General features: G+C 42.4%; 2 protein-coding genes across 5 annotated transcripts; one reads left to right on the top strand and one right to left on the bottom strand.

The window, feature by feature from the left end:
- The first annotated feature begins 69 nt into the window (after positions 1–69).
- LOC115595289 (peroxisomal succinyl-coenzyme A thioesterase-like) lies at positions 70–6,439 on the top strand. 3 transcript variants are annotated; one of them, XM_030439552.1, is made up of 12 exons: positions 70–136; positions 1,054–1,116; positions 1,874–2,079; positions 2,157–2,256; positions 2,383–2,573; positions 2,725–2,888; positions 3,484–3,603; positions 3,735–3,817; positions 3,893–3,986; positions 4,124–4,204; positions 5,303–5,447; positions 5,618–6,439. In XM_030439552.1, the coding sequence occupies exons 2-12, from the start codon at positions 1,064–1,066 to the stop codon at positions 5,740–5,742; spliced, it is 1,362 nt and encodes a 453-aa protein (XP_030295412.1). In that variant the 5' UTR covers positions 70–136; positions 1,054–1,063; the 3' UTR covers positions 5,743–6,439. The 3 variants fall into 3 exon arrangements, with proteins under 3 accessions (XP_030295412.1, XP_030295413.1, XP_030295411.1); XM_030439553.1 differs by lacking the exons at positions 70–136; positions 1,054–1,116 and adding an exon at positions 911–982; XM_030439551.1 differs by lacking the exon at positions 70–136 and having other exon boundaries at positions 925–1,116.
- Positions 6,440–6,587: 148 nt separating this feature from the next.
- On the bottom strand, positions 6,588–17,059 carry c14h12orf56 (chromosome 14 C12orf56 homolog). 2 transcript variants are annotated; one of them, XM_030439549.1, is made up of 14 exons: positions 16,598–17,057; positions 14,152–14,347; positions 13,928–13,943; positions 12,171–12,354; positions 11,808–11,966; positions 11,613–11,701; positions 11,370–11,514; positions 9,753–9,847; positions 7,986–8,075; positions 7,805–7,892; positions 7,655–7,723; positions 7,407–7,484; positions 7,086–7,267; positions 6,588–7,000 (listed from the first exon to the last, which is right to left on the bottom strand). In XM_030439549.1, exons 1-14 carry the CDS (start codon positions 16,847–16,849, stop codon positions 6,895–6,897), a joined length of 1,749 nt encoding a protein of 582 aa, XP_030295409.1. In that variant the 5' UTR covers positions 16,850–17,057; the 3' UTR covers positions 6,588–6,894. The 2 variants fall into 2 exon arrangements, with proteins under 2 accessions (XP_030295409.1, XP_030295408.1); XM_030439548.1 differs by having other exon boundaries at positions 7,655–7,892; positions 16,598–17,059.

Below are 17,059 nucleotides of genomic sequence, written 5' to 3'. Positions count from 1 at the left end.
TATTACAACACAGGAAGAGGTGGTCACCTGAAGAACTGCTTAAGGAAATTATAATAATGAGTCTGAAGTCCACCAGAGAGCTCAAGTGCATGTTGATCTCCTGTGGACGTGTCAGTAACGCGCAGCAGCCTCTCTGGTGAAACCCTTTTCTTTTCATTCAAACTAGAGAAAGCCACCAGACTCCTTAAGATATGTATTTCTTTGTATAAAACAAGAGTGTTTAGAAGTACAGTAAACAGTAGCTAACAGGCAACTTCTTTTGCGAAAGTCCCCATACTCCCTTACAAAATCGCTAAATTGTGTTAATTATAAAGTTAGAAGAAACTTCTTAGTAATGTGAAACGCTGTCTGTAACACATTCGTAACTAGTTGGGACTTCTTGTTAATTCGGCAAATGTTAAACATGAAGATATTTATTTCTTTGTATAAAAACAAGTGTGTTTAGACGTACAGTAAACAGTAGCTAACATAGGTAACGTCTTCAGCCAAAGTCCCCAGACTCCCTTAAAAAGTCGCTAATTTTGGTCATTGTTAAATTAGAAGAAACTTCTTAAGTAATGTGAAACAATTTCTACTCACATTCTTAACTATCCGGGCCTTCTTGTTAATTCGGCAAATGTTATACATGAAGATATGTATTTCTTTGTATAAAAACAAGTGTGTTTAGACGCACAGTACACCGTAGCTAACAGGCAACTTCTTTGGCGAAAGTCCCAAGACTCCCTTACAAAAATCACTCATTTTTAGAAGTTAGAAGAAACTTCGTAAATTATAAGTAGGTAAGGCTGTCTGTATAACAATCTCTGAAGTTGGGACTTCTTGTTAATTCGGCAAACGTTATATATTATAAAATGTATTTCCTTGTTTGAAAACAGCCAAACAGACACAAAAAAGTAGGAAAACAAGTCCCGTCGTTTGGTTCCGGCCGGTGGAGTTAGGCAGGAGCACGTCAAGGACAGGAACAACCGGGAAAAAACAACAGGCAGGTTTATGGCTGTTTCTGTCAGATTTTAAGTTTTATGGCTTTTGTTGTTTTGTTTTCGTGTATTTTAGACCTGCTTCCATGCTGGGTTTAAGACGGCTGGCAGTCGCTGCGAGTGTACATCGACCTGTCAGGTACTTAAAAGTTAGTTTATGTCGTTTTTAAGATTAAATCAGAGCATTTGGAATGTTTGTATTATAAACCGTTAATACCTTTTTTTAATGGACTGAGGTTTGTTGGCTGTCTGTTTGCTTCTCTCAACTATAGCTGACTTTACATATGTTGAATCTCAGTTTCTCAGTCAGGGCAGCTTCAGGTGATGTGTAATCTTGTTGTGCTGCTCTGTGAACATAACGTTACTGAGAAGTGTGGGAGGTTAGGCCCTAAGTGGTGGAGCATGAGTTTTCTAAACTAGCCTTCTGTAACAAACCTGTTTAATATCTACATCCCTGATTAGTCTTTTTTCATGATAGTGACTTTGTGTCCAATAACAAGAGGATGAGAAGATAATGACTGAACTTTAAGTTTTGGGGTGAACTGTTCCTTTAAGCAGCACTTTACTGTTTACAACAAGTTGAGGTGGCTCTAGTTTTAGTTACTTTGTAGAGTTGAGCACTTAAGTAACTTTTATGGTCATGTTCCTCGTCAAAAGGAGAAAGTTGATGCACTCGCCGAAAGAATAGGATCAGAGAGGGACAACAAGAGGAATTAGGAACTGATAAATAGATTATGGGGATCATAAAGAAAGGACAATTAATGGATTGAAGATAACAAATAAAAGCATAAAAGGATGGCAAGAAAAATAGACCTCACATGAGAGGAATTAAAAAATAGACATCACTCAACATCACCAGCAAAGTTTAAAATCCATCTTAAAAAATGTCTCCTCAGGCGATTATCGACCATGTCCCCGCCCACCTCTCCGATTCTCTCGGTTCAGCCCACTCGAGGTCTGGTGGACGAGAAGTTAAAGGTGGTGGTGGAGAGTCTTCCTCCGGGATCTCCTGTCACACTTCACTCCCTCCACCACTCTGAGGATGAGGACTACTGGGAGGCCTTCGGACACTACGTCAGTGATTTCAGAGGGATGGTGTCTGGTGGGTTTGGCCTCGTTGGTCTAAACACAAAGATGCGACAGATGTCTGCTGTTGTTGACATTTTCCTGCTTGTGTAGTTTCAGAGGATTTGAGTTTTGGGGGGACGTACACAGGAAAAGAAGACATGGGTTTGCTGTGGAGTATGCGCCCCGTCCCAGGCAGCCGCAAAGGCCTCAGGTAATACGATAACCCTCTGTGAAGCTGCAGGTGAGGGCTGGGCAAGCTAAAAACAGAATTGTCAGATTTCCTACAAAGCTTAGCTCCTCACCCTGATTGTTAAACTCTCCACCTTTCACCTGTCAGGTTGAGAAAGATGAACGTCTGCAGCCCCATGCTCCACAACATCTCGGTCTACAGTGGACACGTCTCTGAGGGCTTCAGGGAGCAGACGCCTCTGACCTCGGTGCTCGTAGAGAGATGGTACATGGCTCCAGGGGTCAAGAGGATCGATATCATGGAGAAAGGAGTGCGAGGGACCCTCTTCATACCTCCAGGTACACCTGCATCACCTGGGAAACACACTCCCTCCTCGCATCTGCCTTTAATGATCTTGAAATACACAGGGAATTCCTCTGACCCATTTTTTGTTTGATTATGATGTGATTAAAGATCGGATTCTTTAAAATCTGTCCCTCCCTGCGTCAGGTCCAGGACCCTTCCCTGGACTGTTGGATATGTGGGGCGGCGGTGGAGGGCTGATAGAGTATCGCTCAGCCTTGCTGGCATCACATGGTTACGTTTCTTTGGCGATGGATTACTTCAACTCTCAGGAGCTCGAGTCCGCAGATCTGGAGTTTAAGTATTTTGAGGTTTGTGTTATTCTTTTATTGCCTCCAGAATTTATATATTCGGTGTGAAGGACAATTTATTTACCCAACAACCAGGCGAGTTAGTTAGTTCACCAACCTTTACAAACACAGCAAAGCAAAAGCAAAACCCTAGAGCCTACATCAGCCAACGAGTGATTCTGTAGACTAGTGACCCACTTAAGGCCCCAAACTATGCTAGTTGATGTAATTTTATGCATTTGTGCATTTTGTCCTTTTGAATATGCATATTTCTTCCACCTAAGCACTTGTCTTTGACTGTTTTATGTACACAAAGTGAGTGTAAATATGGAAATAAATGACTGTAATGACTTTTTGTCCCTGTTACATTCAGGCAGGTGTATCTTGAGGTCATAACATTACTTTTTTGGCCACGCATCTGAATATTTAATGTGTTAAGTGTCCATTTTCAGTGATATTGTCATTAACTTTGAACTTGGACCATGTAAGAAAAAGATAAATGTAGTACTTGTTGGCCAGAACAAGGCATTTAAGACATTTAGGATATTAACTTACCAAAAACTTTGGATTTATAGATCTTGCATATCATAATTTCTTGTTATCTGCTTTTGCACAGACAGCATTTAATATTATCAAGGAGCATCCTCAAGTGATCCCAGACAGAGTGGGAATGTTTGGCCTTTCCCTCGGCTCGCTGGTGACCATGCATGTGGCAGCGGAGAGCACCATTGTAAAGGCAAGTGACAGATGCACAATGTCGTGGGGTTGTTTTTGGTGGCAAAATCACACAGATCCAGAATTTTAAGTCCTGTAGGCAGCGGGAGCGTTTGTTTCATGTGTCATTGTGTTGTTTGTGTTGTGTTCCAGCCACGTTGTTGTATTTGTGTCAGCGGGAGCCACTTTTATCCGCGTGATCGGACCATCAAGGAAGTCATTATGGAGCCGAGATCGTGAGTATTCTGTTCTGTTAGTAACACGTTTTTTTGTATAGCCGAAGTGATGTGAACGATTACTTGTGACCGCAGGAACTCTCACCGGTTACGTATCGATGAGAACAACCATCATGTGTGGCGAGATATGTGGATACACTTATTGGACGACCCCTCGAAGAAAGTGGACGTAAGTACCTGCGTTAATGTGGACGAACCTTAAACCTGCATTCTTTCTGATCCTTCAATCTGTATTTCACTTACAAAAAACAAAAACATATAGGTTTATTCTAACAAACACATTAAATCTGGTTAATTCTCTGGCAGGTGGGGAAAATAAACTGTCCCATATTGTTGGTCAATGGAAAAGATGACCAGAACGTGCCTGCGGATGAGTGTGCTGAGGATGTGAGTACACACACACACACACACACACACATATTCGAATGACGGAAAACATCCTGATCAAAGATTCCAACTGTTACATGGAGGCCTAAAGCATTTAAAGGGATATTCCGGTGTAAGTTTAATCCATGGTCTAAATCACCGTGAAACTGTGTTAGACTCCCTCTCGAGAGATCAAGTTAGCAGACCGCTAATTTACGGAGTTTTATCAACCTCAGAAACGACCGCACGACAACAATACACTGCAGTAAATGGATCCAAATATAAACCGCCACCAAAAAGCCACAAATAATGCTCAGAACAGCACCAAACTTCAGCAACAGTACAAATAGGGTCTCAGCACATAGTCCGGGGCATCTAACCTCCGCTAGCTTAGCTGGATTTCTATTGTGAAGCTAAAAACAGATTTCAACTCTCCTCCATCAGCTTCCGGGTCGGGGAAGTCCCGACGAGACGATTACCGAGTGCGGTTAGAAATGCTCAATTCCGTTCTTTTCCCTGTCCGCTCTCGATAATAACTGTTATAAACTGGCAGGTAAGACACATATGAACTTTGATTGCTTTTCCATGGAGTCATAATCATACATTTTCATCCATGAGCCGCGCAACTCTACTGCACTCGGTAATCGACTCGTCGGGACTTCCCGTCAACAGGAAGCTGCTGCAGAAGAGTGGTAAATTTAGTCAGCTTTTCAGTAGAAATCCAGCTAAGCTAGCGGAGGTTAGATGCCCCGGACTATGTGCTGAGACCCTATTTGTACTGTTGCTGAAGTTTGGTGCTGTTCTGAGCATTATTTGTGGCTTTTTGGTGGCGGTTTATATTTGGATCCATTTACTGCAGTGTATTGTTGTCGTGCGGTCGTTTCTGAGGTTGATAAAACTCCGTAAATTAGCGGTCTGCTAACTTGATCTCTCGAGAGGGAGTCTAACAAAGTTTCACGGTGTGTTAGACCATGGATTAAATTTACACCGGAATATCCCTTTAATCAGAATATAGTCCCGCCCGCTCTGAAGCATCTAATCTGAAATATAAAAAAGAGGATTATTCTCACCGGAGAGGAACTTTGTGCTTTTGTTTTTTATTTGACCTTTGACCCTCAGATCGCCCTCTTGATGAATGCAGCAGGGAACGGGCACCTCCTGAGCAGAGTGCTCTACCCTGATACTGGACATCTGATTGAGCCGCCCTACTCGCCTCACTTCAGGGCCTCTAATTTTAAGGCGGCCGGAGTAGCTACAAAGACGGGTGAGTCCTCCTGACACAGAGTCACACAGGCTTTGTGTTTTTTATTTACAGTATACCTCCTAACAGAAAACCAAGTCTTCTTTTTTATGGACTGGTTTCATCTGCTGTGTCCTTTGGGGAGGTGAAAGGCGCTTATAAATAACATGTTTGACTATTATTTTGTGTTTCAGTGATGCTGCTGTGGGGAGGACAAACCAAACCTCACTCAGACGCTCAGGAAGACGCCTGGAGGAAGATTTTATCTTTTCTACAGCACAATCTGTACTCCAGCACGCCTCCGAGAGCCAAGCTGTGAACGGTTACAGTGATGTTCTGTATGACATCATGTTTACTACCTCAAAACTGCCATAATGTGTCTCGCAGTATTAACCAGGTCAGAAGATTGATCACGTAGTGTAACACAATTATTATAATTATTGATATCAGTGACAGTGACTTTGTTTGAACGAATGCTTTATTGTCATTTAAAAAAAAAAAGTTATATTATGACAGACGTGAAATTTTATATGAACTAGAAATATATTTTTTAATCACAATAAAATTGTAAAATTCCATGTGTTTAAGCAAATGCACCCTGTATGATAATTATAGATTAAGTGCAGAGACACCCGTCAATGTCTTTATGCTCGGGGGTGGGACCAGAACACCCTCAAACTCGGCCTCCACTGGTTTCAAAAATAAGTTTTATTGTATGTAAGCCTATGAGAAAATTACCCTACTTCTCACTTGATTTATTAACAGGTTCCTAATGAGTTTATCGTCTCAGTCGTTGATTCCGAGCCCTCTTCCGTACAGCATGACGTTCATTTTGTAAATTATTGTTTAACATTTTAAACACCACCAACGTGATCACAAGAGCAGCAGCAGCAGAGTGGTGTAGTAGATGACATATTTTCGTAGGCTAACCCAGAAGTTAGCAAAACTTGCTAACTGATTTCTGTGTTTTGGGATTATAAGCTACACAACTCAATAAAGCCGTTATTAATTAAGTTCTTCTGAGTTTCGTTGGTTTGTCGTTCATCATTGGACTCTGAAGAGTTTATTTTCGATCCCAGGTGAAGAAATCTTTTTCCACGCTAGCGTTGCTGTAGAGTTTTGGTTTCTCCTCTCCAGCACCAAAACAAACACCAACAGTCCAGGTTTGTTCAGACATGAGATGTGTGTTTTATTTTCATGCAGAATTCCTTCCTTTATTAGAATAACCTGTTAAGGTAACACTCATAACACCTGGAGGAGATTTCTGCAGCGTAGGACTTGCCCAGAATTACAGGTACAGTTTTTTTAACAATGCAAATATACACGGTGGACGAGTGCTGTTTATTTCTGCCTGGTTGGTTTGTGTCGTTTGTTCGAGGCAGCAGTAAAGTTCAATCACTCAGACTTCAGTAAAGGCACACGCTGTCACAGTCCTTTTCTCAGGTGTCAGTGCACGCGTGTTTTCGTGGGATCATCTGAGCAGAGTCTGGATCTGCTCGACCAGTCGGAGTGTCGGCTGGCTGATCAGGTAGTGAGGCGGCAGCTTCTCCTCAGCACATGACAGCTTCACAAAATACCTGCAGGGAAGAAACGACACGTTACATCAACACTTCAACTTCCTCCTCGGTTCATGAGGCTCTTTCACAGAGCAGCGTCACAAACCTGAACTCCTCTCTGAAGTGAGATCTGAGGTGCTGTCCCAGCTGGGTGTTGTACTGCAGGCAGGCCAGCAGGAGGCGACAGCGCTGAAATAATAGCACCGACTGAACCGGGCTCAGAAACGACTCCTGCAGGTCGGACAGAACCAGCACCACCTGCTGAGCCTGGTAACTAAGGAAGGACGTCTGCAGAGAGAAGAAGAGACAACCAACGATCTTTTAGTAAGACAGAATCTCTCTGTGGTGGCAACTTGATCCAAATTCAAATACAAAATTCATTTGATTCAGAGGAAAGTTTAACTAAAGGATGCAGCTCCGAGTTTACCAGGTGAGGATGAGACTGCAGGACTCGGAGGATCCATCCAACAGTCAGGAAGTTGTCAGCAGTGGAACATCTGCTGGCCTAAAACACAGAAAAGTTACAATACAGTGCGACGTCACCAGCTGAACACAAATGTTTGAGTCTCACTTACAAACTGGGACACTTGCACAAGAAGGTACCAAAGTGACGATTTACCTGATCACCTGATTAATGAATTCATTAGAAATCAAGCTGCCGTCGTCTCAACTCACCTCGTGGCCTAAAAGCAGCAGCTCGGACAGCAGCGAGCAGGCGGCGTCCAGATACTCCGACAGTAAGGCCTCAAGAGAGAGAACAACTGTGACATTAAAAACAGATTTAAATAAATACAAATATTGAGTTGAGAGTAGATCGCAGCTCACCTCACAGTCGATCAGAGATCCTGTGTTTTGTGTTGGTTGCTCTGGATCACATATCACGGCAAGCAGCATTCTGGAGGCCAGGGCACCTCTGGAGGTGAGGAACAAAATCATCCTTTAAAGAGCGTTCACAGCAGAAAACGAGATGAATCCATCTTGTTATGATTCAAGGTGAGATGTTTACTTTTTGGATGAGAGCAGGTTGAGTCTGGCCGGTTCCACCTCCGTCTCCCTGAACATGACGGCGAGCGTCTGGACGATCAGAGTGCTCAGTCTGAGCGGAGGGAGAGAGCCGGAGTGAGTTTAGATGTCTGATTGTGTTTTTGTAGCTTCTAGGCGGCCTCTAGATTCATAAAAGTCTTTAAAATATATATATATATATATCTCTCTCTATAAAAGCAAATAACCTCTGTCTGTGTGTGTGTGTGTGTGTGTGTGTGTGTGTGTGTGTGTGTGTGTATTCCTCAAATATCTCTGCGGATCAGGATCAGACTGACCTGAGAGTTTCAACATGGCTGCTGCATGGTTCAAGGGTGTGCTATTTCGCATTTGTTTGGACTGCAATGATACCGTTAATAAATTATTTCATAAATGCTTTACAAATTCCACGAGCATTGTCCACCGGAGCCACTACAGTCACACGCGCACCAGAGCCAATCACTGCAGAGCCCACCTTAAGAAACAAGCAGATTTATACCTGCAGCGCGCGAGCTAGACCGGGATTTTGCCGGTGGTTCGGTCCTGTTCTGTTCTGTTCTGTGCATCTAAACTGACTGTTGTGGATTAATGAGATTAAACGAGTCCGGACCGAGTCTGTTCGGGTCTGAGGAGATCTGGAGACGCGCGGACAACAAAGTGGAATCGGAATCTGTGGATGTTCGTGTGTAGCTACCTGCTAGCGAACATTGCCGTCACGTTTGCTTTGTGTCTGGTGCAGGAAGAAACGGTAAAAACGGGCTTTTGTCACGAAAGTGTCCAAGCAGCAAGTTTGGTTGTTGAGGAACAGGAAGTTGTGGGAGGGACCTAGGCGGATGATTGACAGGCAACGACGGTCGGTGTGTGTGAGAGTTGAGAGATTTGTGACATTTAGCGTGTTTGGAGTGTGTAGTTAGTGTGTTATGTAGTGTTTGGTGTAGTGTGTTTAGTGAGTAGTGGAGTCGGTTTTTTGTTTAATGAGGAGAAGCTGAATGTGGAGCAGGCAGTGCAGCTCTTCATTCAGCTGGAAGGAGCTCAGGCAGACCTGAGCATTGCCTGCATTTAAATGTAAGTAGTTATATATAACTTTGTAAATGTTTTAAATGTATGCACACATTTAGATAAACAACAATTTATATTTGCATTATAAGTAAAAAAAAAAAAAAAAGAAAAAAAAAATGGTTTGTTAAACATATTTGTGGTTTTCACAGTAAAAAAATCAAACTTTTTCTACTCGGATTTCATGTTTTTTTTGTGATTTTAGGTCCATTGTGTTAATACAGTATGTCAAAATAAAAATAAAAATAACTGTACAGTCACATGTGAGGTTGTGCTGAAAATAATGACACCAAGTAAATAGCTTTTAAGATGAAATATAATGGCAAAATCAAAAATAGTCACAAACAGCCAATTATACCCTGGAATATCGGATTTCACAACTAACCTAAATATCCCTGACGTCCCATCTTCAAACACAGCCTCATTTGGCCATCCATGAAAAAGCTCCTTAACCTCCCACTTTTTTATAGGAATACACTTTTCTTACGGGCACTGCACTAGTATCTTTAAAGCTGAGGTCTTTGAGACTCCAAACAGACGGATAAAGAAGCTTTAAATATTATGAAACACACACAAATTCTATCCTTCTAAAAACAGACATAAGAATGTCGTGTAAAAACTGCAATGAGCTTATAACCTCAACACACACACACACACACACACACACACACACACACACACACACTCTGGAGCTTACAGTAGCTGATCTGCCGTGTAGACTCTGCTGAGGCTCTGACAGCCGTGGAGAGATTCCTCCAGAGTCTGAACCAGGAATACACACACCTCACCGGACTGAAACACACACAACAACAGAGGAAGGGTCACCCAAGTCCAACCAGATTAAACTGTCCTCAGGTCTTTTCTGTGTTTGTCTCAGTCATAAGAGGTCACAGAGGCGTCAGAGTTAGATCAGTTCAAAGTTCCTTGCAGTTCGTTAAAGAAGTGTAGGGCTGCAATACGTGATTATCTTCCTTATCGATTCATCTGTGAACTGTTTTCGAGGTTCATAAATGATTCGATTTGTCTATAAAATGCTTTAAAATGGTGAGAAATGTCGATCTCACAGCCAGAGACACCTGAGGATATTCAGTTTACCATCACAGAAGACAATGAAAAACAGGAATATCACATTTACGAACTTTTACACACCTGCGGATCGACAGGTGCGTTGGAGACGACCAAGAGTCGACAAAATCAGAACATAAAATTCCTGCACACTGTCCTCTTCATTTGCAGTAAGAACAATGGGCCTCATTCCCCAATATCTTCTTAAGAATCTTCTTAGATTCTTTCTTAAGTTGTTCTTAAGAGGTTCCTTAAGAAAACCCTACATCAGATTCACCAACTCGTTCGTAAGCCTCAGAGTTGTTCGCAGCTGTGTTCTTACATTGATGAAAGCCGCAGGAGCAATATATATGCCATTGTTTTGCGGGCCTTGGATGGAGAAATGCCACGTATAAATGGGGTGGGGGGGTTACTTATTGATGGCATGTTTCCAATTTACTTGATTTATCTTAAATCATTTGCACATTTAATTTATTTTAGAATTTAAATTATTTGTGAATTACCAAAAATATTAAATAAATAAATAAATGAATAAATATGACAGAATTATCACTGTAATATTGCATTTTATTGAACTACACAAGAGAAGAAAACACAACCATATCAACATTTCGGCACTGAAATGTGCGAAAGAGTACTCCTGAGTGTTCGTAGGATTTGTTCTTGCCTAAGAAAAAATCCTAGATAAGAAAAAATTCATGAATGCCACAATCTTCGTAAAATCTTCGTAAGTGGGACTTAAGAACAAATTTGTTCGTAAGAACGGTTCATGAATGAGGCCCAATGTTTTTGTAATTTCAGTAGTTTATTTTATAAACAATGTGCTGATTGATTGTCTGCATACTGTAATTGTGATATTAAATTGTTTGATTTCCCCTTTTGTCTTTTTCTTTCAAAATAAAAGCAGATGTATTTCGTCAATCGTGTAATCGAGTTGTCTGCTAATCATTACAGCTCTAAAGCATCTTGTCCTCAGGTTTACTGTCACTATACCAGAACAGTCTTGTGTCTTTAGTATCTAAAAACTCTGGCAGTTAACTTTTGTTTTGTCACTAATTTCCCCAATATTGTTATTAAGAGATAAATATTAAAAATAAACTTTGCGGGCATGACTTGTTTTTGGATTGAACTGGGTTCACTGGGTCAGGGTGTGGTCATGTGTAACTGAATGATGACGGTCTAGAGAGAATGAATAATGTCGAGAAGATTCCTCACAGGTACAGAAGTATAGACAGTTATAGCAGCTCACCCTCCAGAAGAGTCTGCGCAGGGTGACGTTACGGTGAGCGGCCGTCCTCAGCTCCTGCAGCAGCAGGTAGAGACTCTCCACACTGATCCCCTCCTGCTGCAGCTCAGAGCTCAGCTGAGCAAACAGGTGAGCTGTCCGCTCCCAGCTGACCTCGCACACGCACACACACACGCAGAGTATGTCATTATTAATGATTCGGCCTCTGTTATCGTCCTGTTCTGTGTTACAGCTGAGTTTTGTTACCTGATGGCAGGAAGTCGTTTTCCAGGAGGAGAGTCAGTCGAAGCTCTGCACCATCCTCTGTAGAGAGGGTCTAACAACAGAGTGGACCTCTGAACACACACACACACACACACACACACACACACAATCTTAACATTGAAGAAGAATCTTAACATCCCAGATTTATTCTTCGTGTGACTCTTTATCGTCACTCACAATGATGTAGCTGTTCCATGAGCTCTGCAGGTGGAGGTAAAGCCTGGACGTATGTGAAACGGCGTAGAGATGCAGCTCAGCCTCCTTCTCCTCTCCGCTGCTCTTCGCGCCGTCTCTTTTCAACAGGCGCGACAGAACCAAACCGATCCTCCTCGGCATCTGAAACACGTAACACAGGAAGGATTATGGCTTCACTGGCTCGGTGTCAGTAGCTGGCGGTCTAATGTTTCCTGTTTGTTGCATTTAATCGGGTGAACCTCCCAAAAACAAACATTTGTTTTATCTTCTGTCATTTTCCAGCCTCATTTTATTTTCAGTTCTGTGACACTTTAAGATTTAAGTTAACCGTCCATCCATCTGTACCTTGCTCTTCTCGGGGATAGTCTGAGGAGCGGTGGCGGCGCTGGTGGAGGTGTAGAGGTTTGGTGGTGTGGATGGAGGCTGGGCTGGAGGGTGCGGGAACCTCGGGAGGCCCAGAGTCTCCGGGTTTGGACAGGAGGCAGAACGCGTGGGCCTCATCATGTGAAGCCCCTCCATCTCCCTCTCACTGTGGACCATCACGAACAGGGAGAGAGTTGGTTACCAGTAAAAAAAACCCAACTCTTTTGTTTCTGATGTGCGTCTTTAGACTTCCAGTGTTGCTGACGTCGACCCAGCAGGCTGCTCAGTAATTAGACCGTAATGAGTAAACGGTTGTAAACTGCGTTCACGTCTCCAAAGATCCCGCGTGTGTTTGATGACGTCCCGGGAGGTGAACTACACCTGAGCAGCGAGATTGATGAGCATGAGACAGCGTTTAAAAACACACACACATCAGTTTTGTCATAACCAGGCAACAGTTCAGCTCATGTGTTCACACTTCCTGTCGTCTCTTCAAAGTCAACACACTGTTTCCTGACGGATGCACAGGGGAGGTTAAAAAAAAAAAAAAAGGAGGAACACAATCCCACCGGACGCGATCAAATCAAAAACACGGACGACATGAACGACTCTACTGAAACGTGTATGAATCCTTTCGTCTTGTGATTCTGTGTCCTTCTCATATAGTCCTGCAGGGGAGCTGAGGTGAAACTTGCCTCTCTTTATTAAATAAGTCATGAGCTACCTGAGACCCTGAACCAGATCAGAACAGAGCCGGATAGAGTGGGACAGCTTTCACTTCACGCATTATTCAGCTGTTTCCCATCCGTAAGTGGAAGGCGATATTCACTCTTTTGTCAGACTTCAGTGAGGACGGTGGTCTGAAAATAACACGTATATAAAAGCAGGTATGTGCACATGTAAGCTCCTAAAGTTTAACCCTCCACCTTCTCCCTTTATCTTTTTGTAGCCCAGCAGACATCCAGAGCTGTAAAGGTTTTTTATAGTTTGAAGAGTTTGTCTGTCTCCGTGACCCCCGGACAGAATCTCTACAGCACGCTTTAGACAGACGGGGTGGAGAAAATGCACTATTAGACAGCTAAAGTTAAAAAGTGTACAAAGAATTCGGCTTTTTCATGCTGCGCTGGATAAACAGGCATGTAGGCAGCTGATTTGACATGTTGGTGGAGATGGAGGAAAGGTCAGAGGATCAAGCAATCAGCAAATTCTCACACTGAAGTAGCGAAAGTTTGTCATTTTTGCTTGAAAAATGAAACGATACACTGGTTTATCAATCGATCGATTAATCAACTGATTGTTGCACCTCTGTCATTCAGAATGGGGAAATAAATTCAACTTACAATCACTGATTTCTATTAAATCAACTCTATATTTATATCACTTTAACTTCAGTAAAGATGTTAACGGATCTTGACACCAACTAGAATGCCACTCAGTAGAGTGCATACCTCCGCCGAAGCCCAATAGTCCCCTTTTGTACTTGTTACTCATAGAAACCAGCTACCAGACAAGGGTGAAACTTAGTTTCTGTTAGAATTTGTATATTTAACGATGAGGGGAATAAACGAAGAGTGTTTGGAACATAATGTCACATCATCTTGAGGTGGAATATTCCTTCAAGACATTTACAGAGTTGGAGAAACCAAAGCCAGAGTCTGCCTGCATACATGGATATCATCTGACAAACCAGAGACGTGTGTGTGTGTGTGTGTGTGTGTGTGTGTGTGTGTAATGCTCACCTCTCTGCAGGATATCCTGTCGGGGAAATAAAGACACAGGATGGTTAAAGTTACAGTTTAAGGTATCAGGGGAAATAAACCAAGACGCTGCAGCTGCTCTGCTGATGTTTGTTACAGATTTTCTCAAAAAGAAAAGAAAAAAATGACACCACACTCGTCAACTTTATATTTGTTCTTTGGCCTTCTAAACCATTTTTTTTAAAGCAGGTAAACACTCGACTTACCTGTTAACGTGTGGCCTAATGTTGAGCAGTGGCTAGGTCTGCGAGAGGGCGGGGCTATAGGAGGAAGCCCCGCCCTCCGGTCTACCCTCAGCCAATCACGCCCACTCCGCGCAGGCTTTTCAGTGACATAGGTGATTCTGATGTGCTGGCAGAGTTCCCTGTCTTTTCCACTTAAGAAATCTGGGAGGTCATTGACCTGGAGATGACGCAGAGGAAAAGATTGTTGTTTATTTATTTTCTTTGTGCATTTGTGTTTTCATCCATTTTCTCTTTTGATTCTGTCTAAATGTATTTTTTACTGTATTTCTCACCAGACAGAGGCTGTCACCACCTACATCTGGTTACTACTATCCATCAGTCACTCGTCGAAACGACAATGGGTGTTTAAAATAATCAGTTGTTGCGGCTTTAAGGGCTATGCTGCTTAAAAAGCTGGCTCTCTCTGAAGTGGACGATGTCAGAGGTGTCTAAAGAGGAGATTTAATCCTAAATTACCCTCATTTCCCCTTCAGAGCGTTCCAACATTACAAGGTGTCAAGGGAAAGCACTGACACCTCGTCTCTATATAAAAACTTAACACCTGCTGAAGCTGTGAGGGCGCACTGTTGAACACAGGCCTTAATCTGATGGTTTAATGCAGACTGGATTAACTCCCCTTAGAACAAGTTAAAGCTCTGACCTCCGACCTGCGTGACATAACAAGATGATAGATGGTAATAAGGGGATTCTACTGCTACACAGCTTCTCTTCAGAAGCTGCATGCTATGCAGTATTATTACGTAGCATTGATCTTGAATCCAATTTAAAACCTGTTAATCTAGATTAGGTAGCCTAATTGTTCTAAATACAATCCAACAAAAACCGCTTCCTGATTAGTTAATGTCTTGATAAGATGTTACTAAGAGCAAATGCACCACACTTACAAATTAAAGGTGTTTTACAAACACATCCCCTGAGAGCACCTGTCAGATATTAAGACTTCCTATTATTTTAGCTATTTAATAGCTAAAATACAAAATAATTGAAAGGAAGGTCAACCCATTATGGCCATTAATGGATAAGATGGCTTTAAGTGCAGCTAAAACTGATTAGCAGATTAATCAATTAGCTGATCTGCAGAAAGTTGGACCAATTTTGTCGTTTGGTTTTCCACAACAACAACAGATGATTTAAGGACATCACTCTAGACTTTGGGAACACTTGATCTGCATTTCTGCGCAACTTTGTGACATGTTTTGGTCCTGACAGCTAATCAAAAGAATAATAAACAGATTCATCAATAGTGGGAATAATTGTGCAGCAACAAACAATATATCTATGAGATGAATTCATATTGAAATTAATCATTATTGCAGCCCTGAACATACATATTCTATATCTGCACCTGCACTACTGTTACATTATTTATTGTTTGCTAAAATCACTAGTTTGTCATAATATATAATAAATTATCATGGATACGTTATCTGATCAAATTTGCTAGCTAGCTAACTAAAATATCCACTCAAAGCAAGTGAGTAATCATGCTAAAGTTAGCCAGTTAGCGTTGCAGAGCTACGCTGCATGGCTCTGATGTTGGTTGCTTTGTAATGTTAGCTGATAACGTAATTTGCTAAAGTCAAGCTAGCCAAATTACCAGCCAGGCCAGCCCAGAGGGTCAGGACGAATTAGGCGACATTATCCTCGAAGAACAGTATTTTAGCTCTTTAGTTAGCTAGCAAATAATGTTATCCAGTCATAGCTAAGTAAAACCACAATATCACAATATGTTTACAGTGATTTTTGCGTGGACGTTTTGTTGTTATGGGTGGTGGTTGTTTTTTTAATTTAGCAGACTTAAAGCTAACATTAGCTTGTGTTTCATACTGTTCGGGTCACACATCCTTTTTCCTTCCTTCCTTTACATAGAAATCCGTCCGCAGGCGACCAAGAACTTTTAAAGCTCCTGTTTGTAAGATGGTAAAACTGACGCTTTGGGTTTTCCAACTCGTCAGATGCTGACACTTTCAGGTGGTGGCCGACCCGACCTACAATCCTAAAGTGGCAGTATCCGACGAGTTGGGAAACCCAAAGCGTCAGTTTTACCATTTTACAAACAGGAGCTTTAAGAAGACCTGATTTTATAGTTATGTTAGAATCCATTCAGACAATACACGTTAATGACGTCACATTCTTACATAGTGCACCTTTAAACCTAAAATAATATGTGTGATTAAAGCAGAGGGATTTGAAAACAATCTTGAACTCTGGGCGTTGTAATGTACCTTTATTACTATTTTTGACACCTTATAGTTCAGCTGATTGATCTGTTAATCAAACACATGATCAGTAGACAAATCAGGACTCTCCTTTACTTCTCTGTCAATCGACTAATCGATCGGTCTGAGCTCTGATCACACTGTTAATAGTAATAAAGTGGACTGTAACTTTATTTTGTTAAACTCACCAGCTGGATGTCTCTCACGCGCTCGAAGCTGAACGCCTCAGTGAGCGTGCGCGGCGGGTACTCGGTGAGGTACACGCGCTCATCGGTGAGCACTACGTGCATGTACACCTTGTTGACGGTGTGTGAGACCACCACACACGGCTCGTAGGCTCGGATCCGCTCGTACACCTCCCGCTCCGTGTTCCGCTTCAGGAACGAGTCCAGCTTGATATTCCGGCGGGCGAGGAGCGAACCGGAGCCGGTCCGAGCCATCACGGTACCGGCGGATCAGTTAGAGGAGCTTGAGACGTCACCCTCCACTTTGACGTGCGACAGGTGTTCCTCTGAGCCGGTCCATCCGTTAAACGTCCACTTTACACCGGTGTACAAACTTCTTGTGAGGAGCCGTTACTACTCGTCCCGGTACACTGAGATCTGAGCAGGTAACGGCTGCTGTCCCGTTCTATCAGTGCACACAGCTCT

Source organism: Sparus aurata, chromosome 14, assembly GCF_900880675.1.
Source record: "Sparus aurata chromosome 14, fSpaAur1.1, whole genome shotgun sequence".
In the NCBI taxonomy this organism is placed as follows: domain Eukaryota; kingdom Metazoa; phylum Chordata; class Actinopteri; order Spariformes; family Sparidae; genus Sparus; species Sparus aurata.
The sequence above is the reverse complement of the archived record's forward strand: the minus strand, read 5'-3'. Positions and strand labels throughout refer to the sequence as shown.

Coding starts and splice junctions, on each gene's coding strand:
- LOC115595289 (XM_030439552.1), top strand. CDS start 1,064: ATGCTGGGTTTAAGACGGCTGGCAGTCGCTGCGAGTGTACATCGACCT. Junction 2,257..2,382: donor GGCAGCCGCAAAGGCCTCAG/GTAATACGATAA, acceptor TTCACCTGTCAG/GTTGAGAAAGATGAACGTCT. Junction 2,574..2,724: donor GACCCTCTTCATACCTCCAG/GTACACCTGCAT, acceptor TCCCTGCGTCAG/GTCCAGGACCCTTCCCTGGA.
- c14h12orf56 (XM_030439548.1), bottom strand. CDS start 16,849: ATGGCTCGGACCGGCTCCGGTTCGCTCCTCGCCCGCCGGAATATCAAG. Junction 11,702..11,807: donor CATGGAACAGCTACATCATT/GTGAGTGACGAT, acceptor GTGTGTGTTCAG/AGGTCCACTCTGTTGTTAGA. Junction 8,076..9,752: donor TACACGGCAGATCAGCTACT/GTAAGCTCCAGA, acceptor CCCTCCGCTCAG/ACTGAGCACTCTGATCGTCC.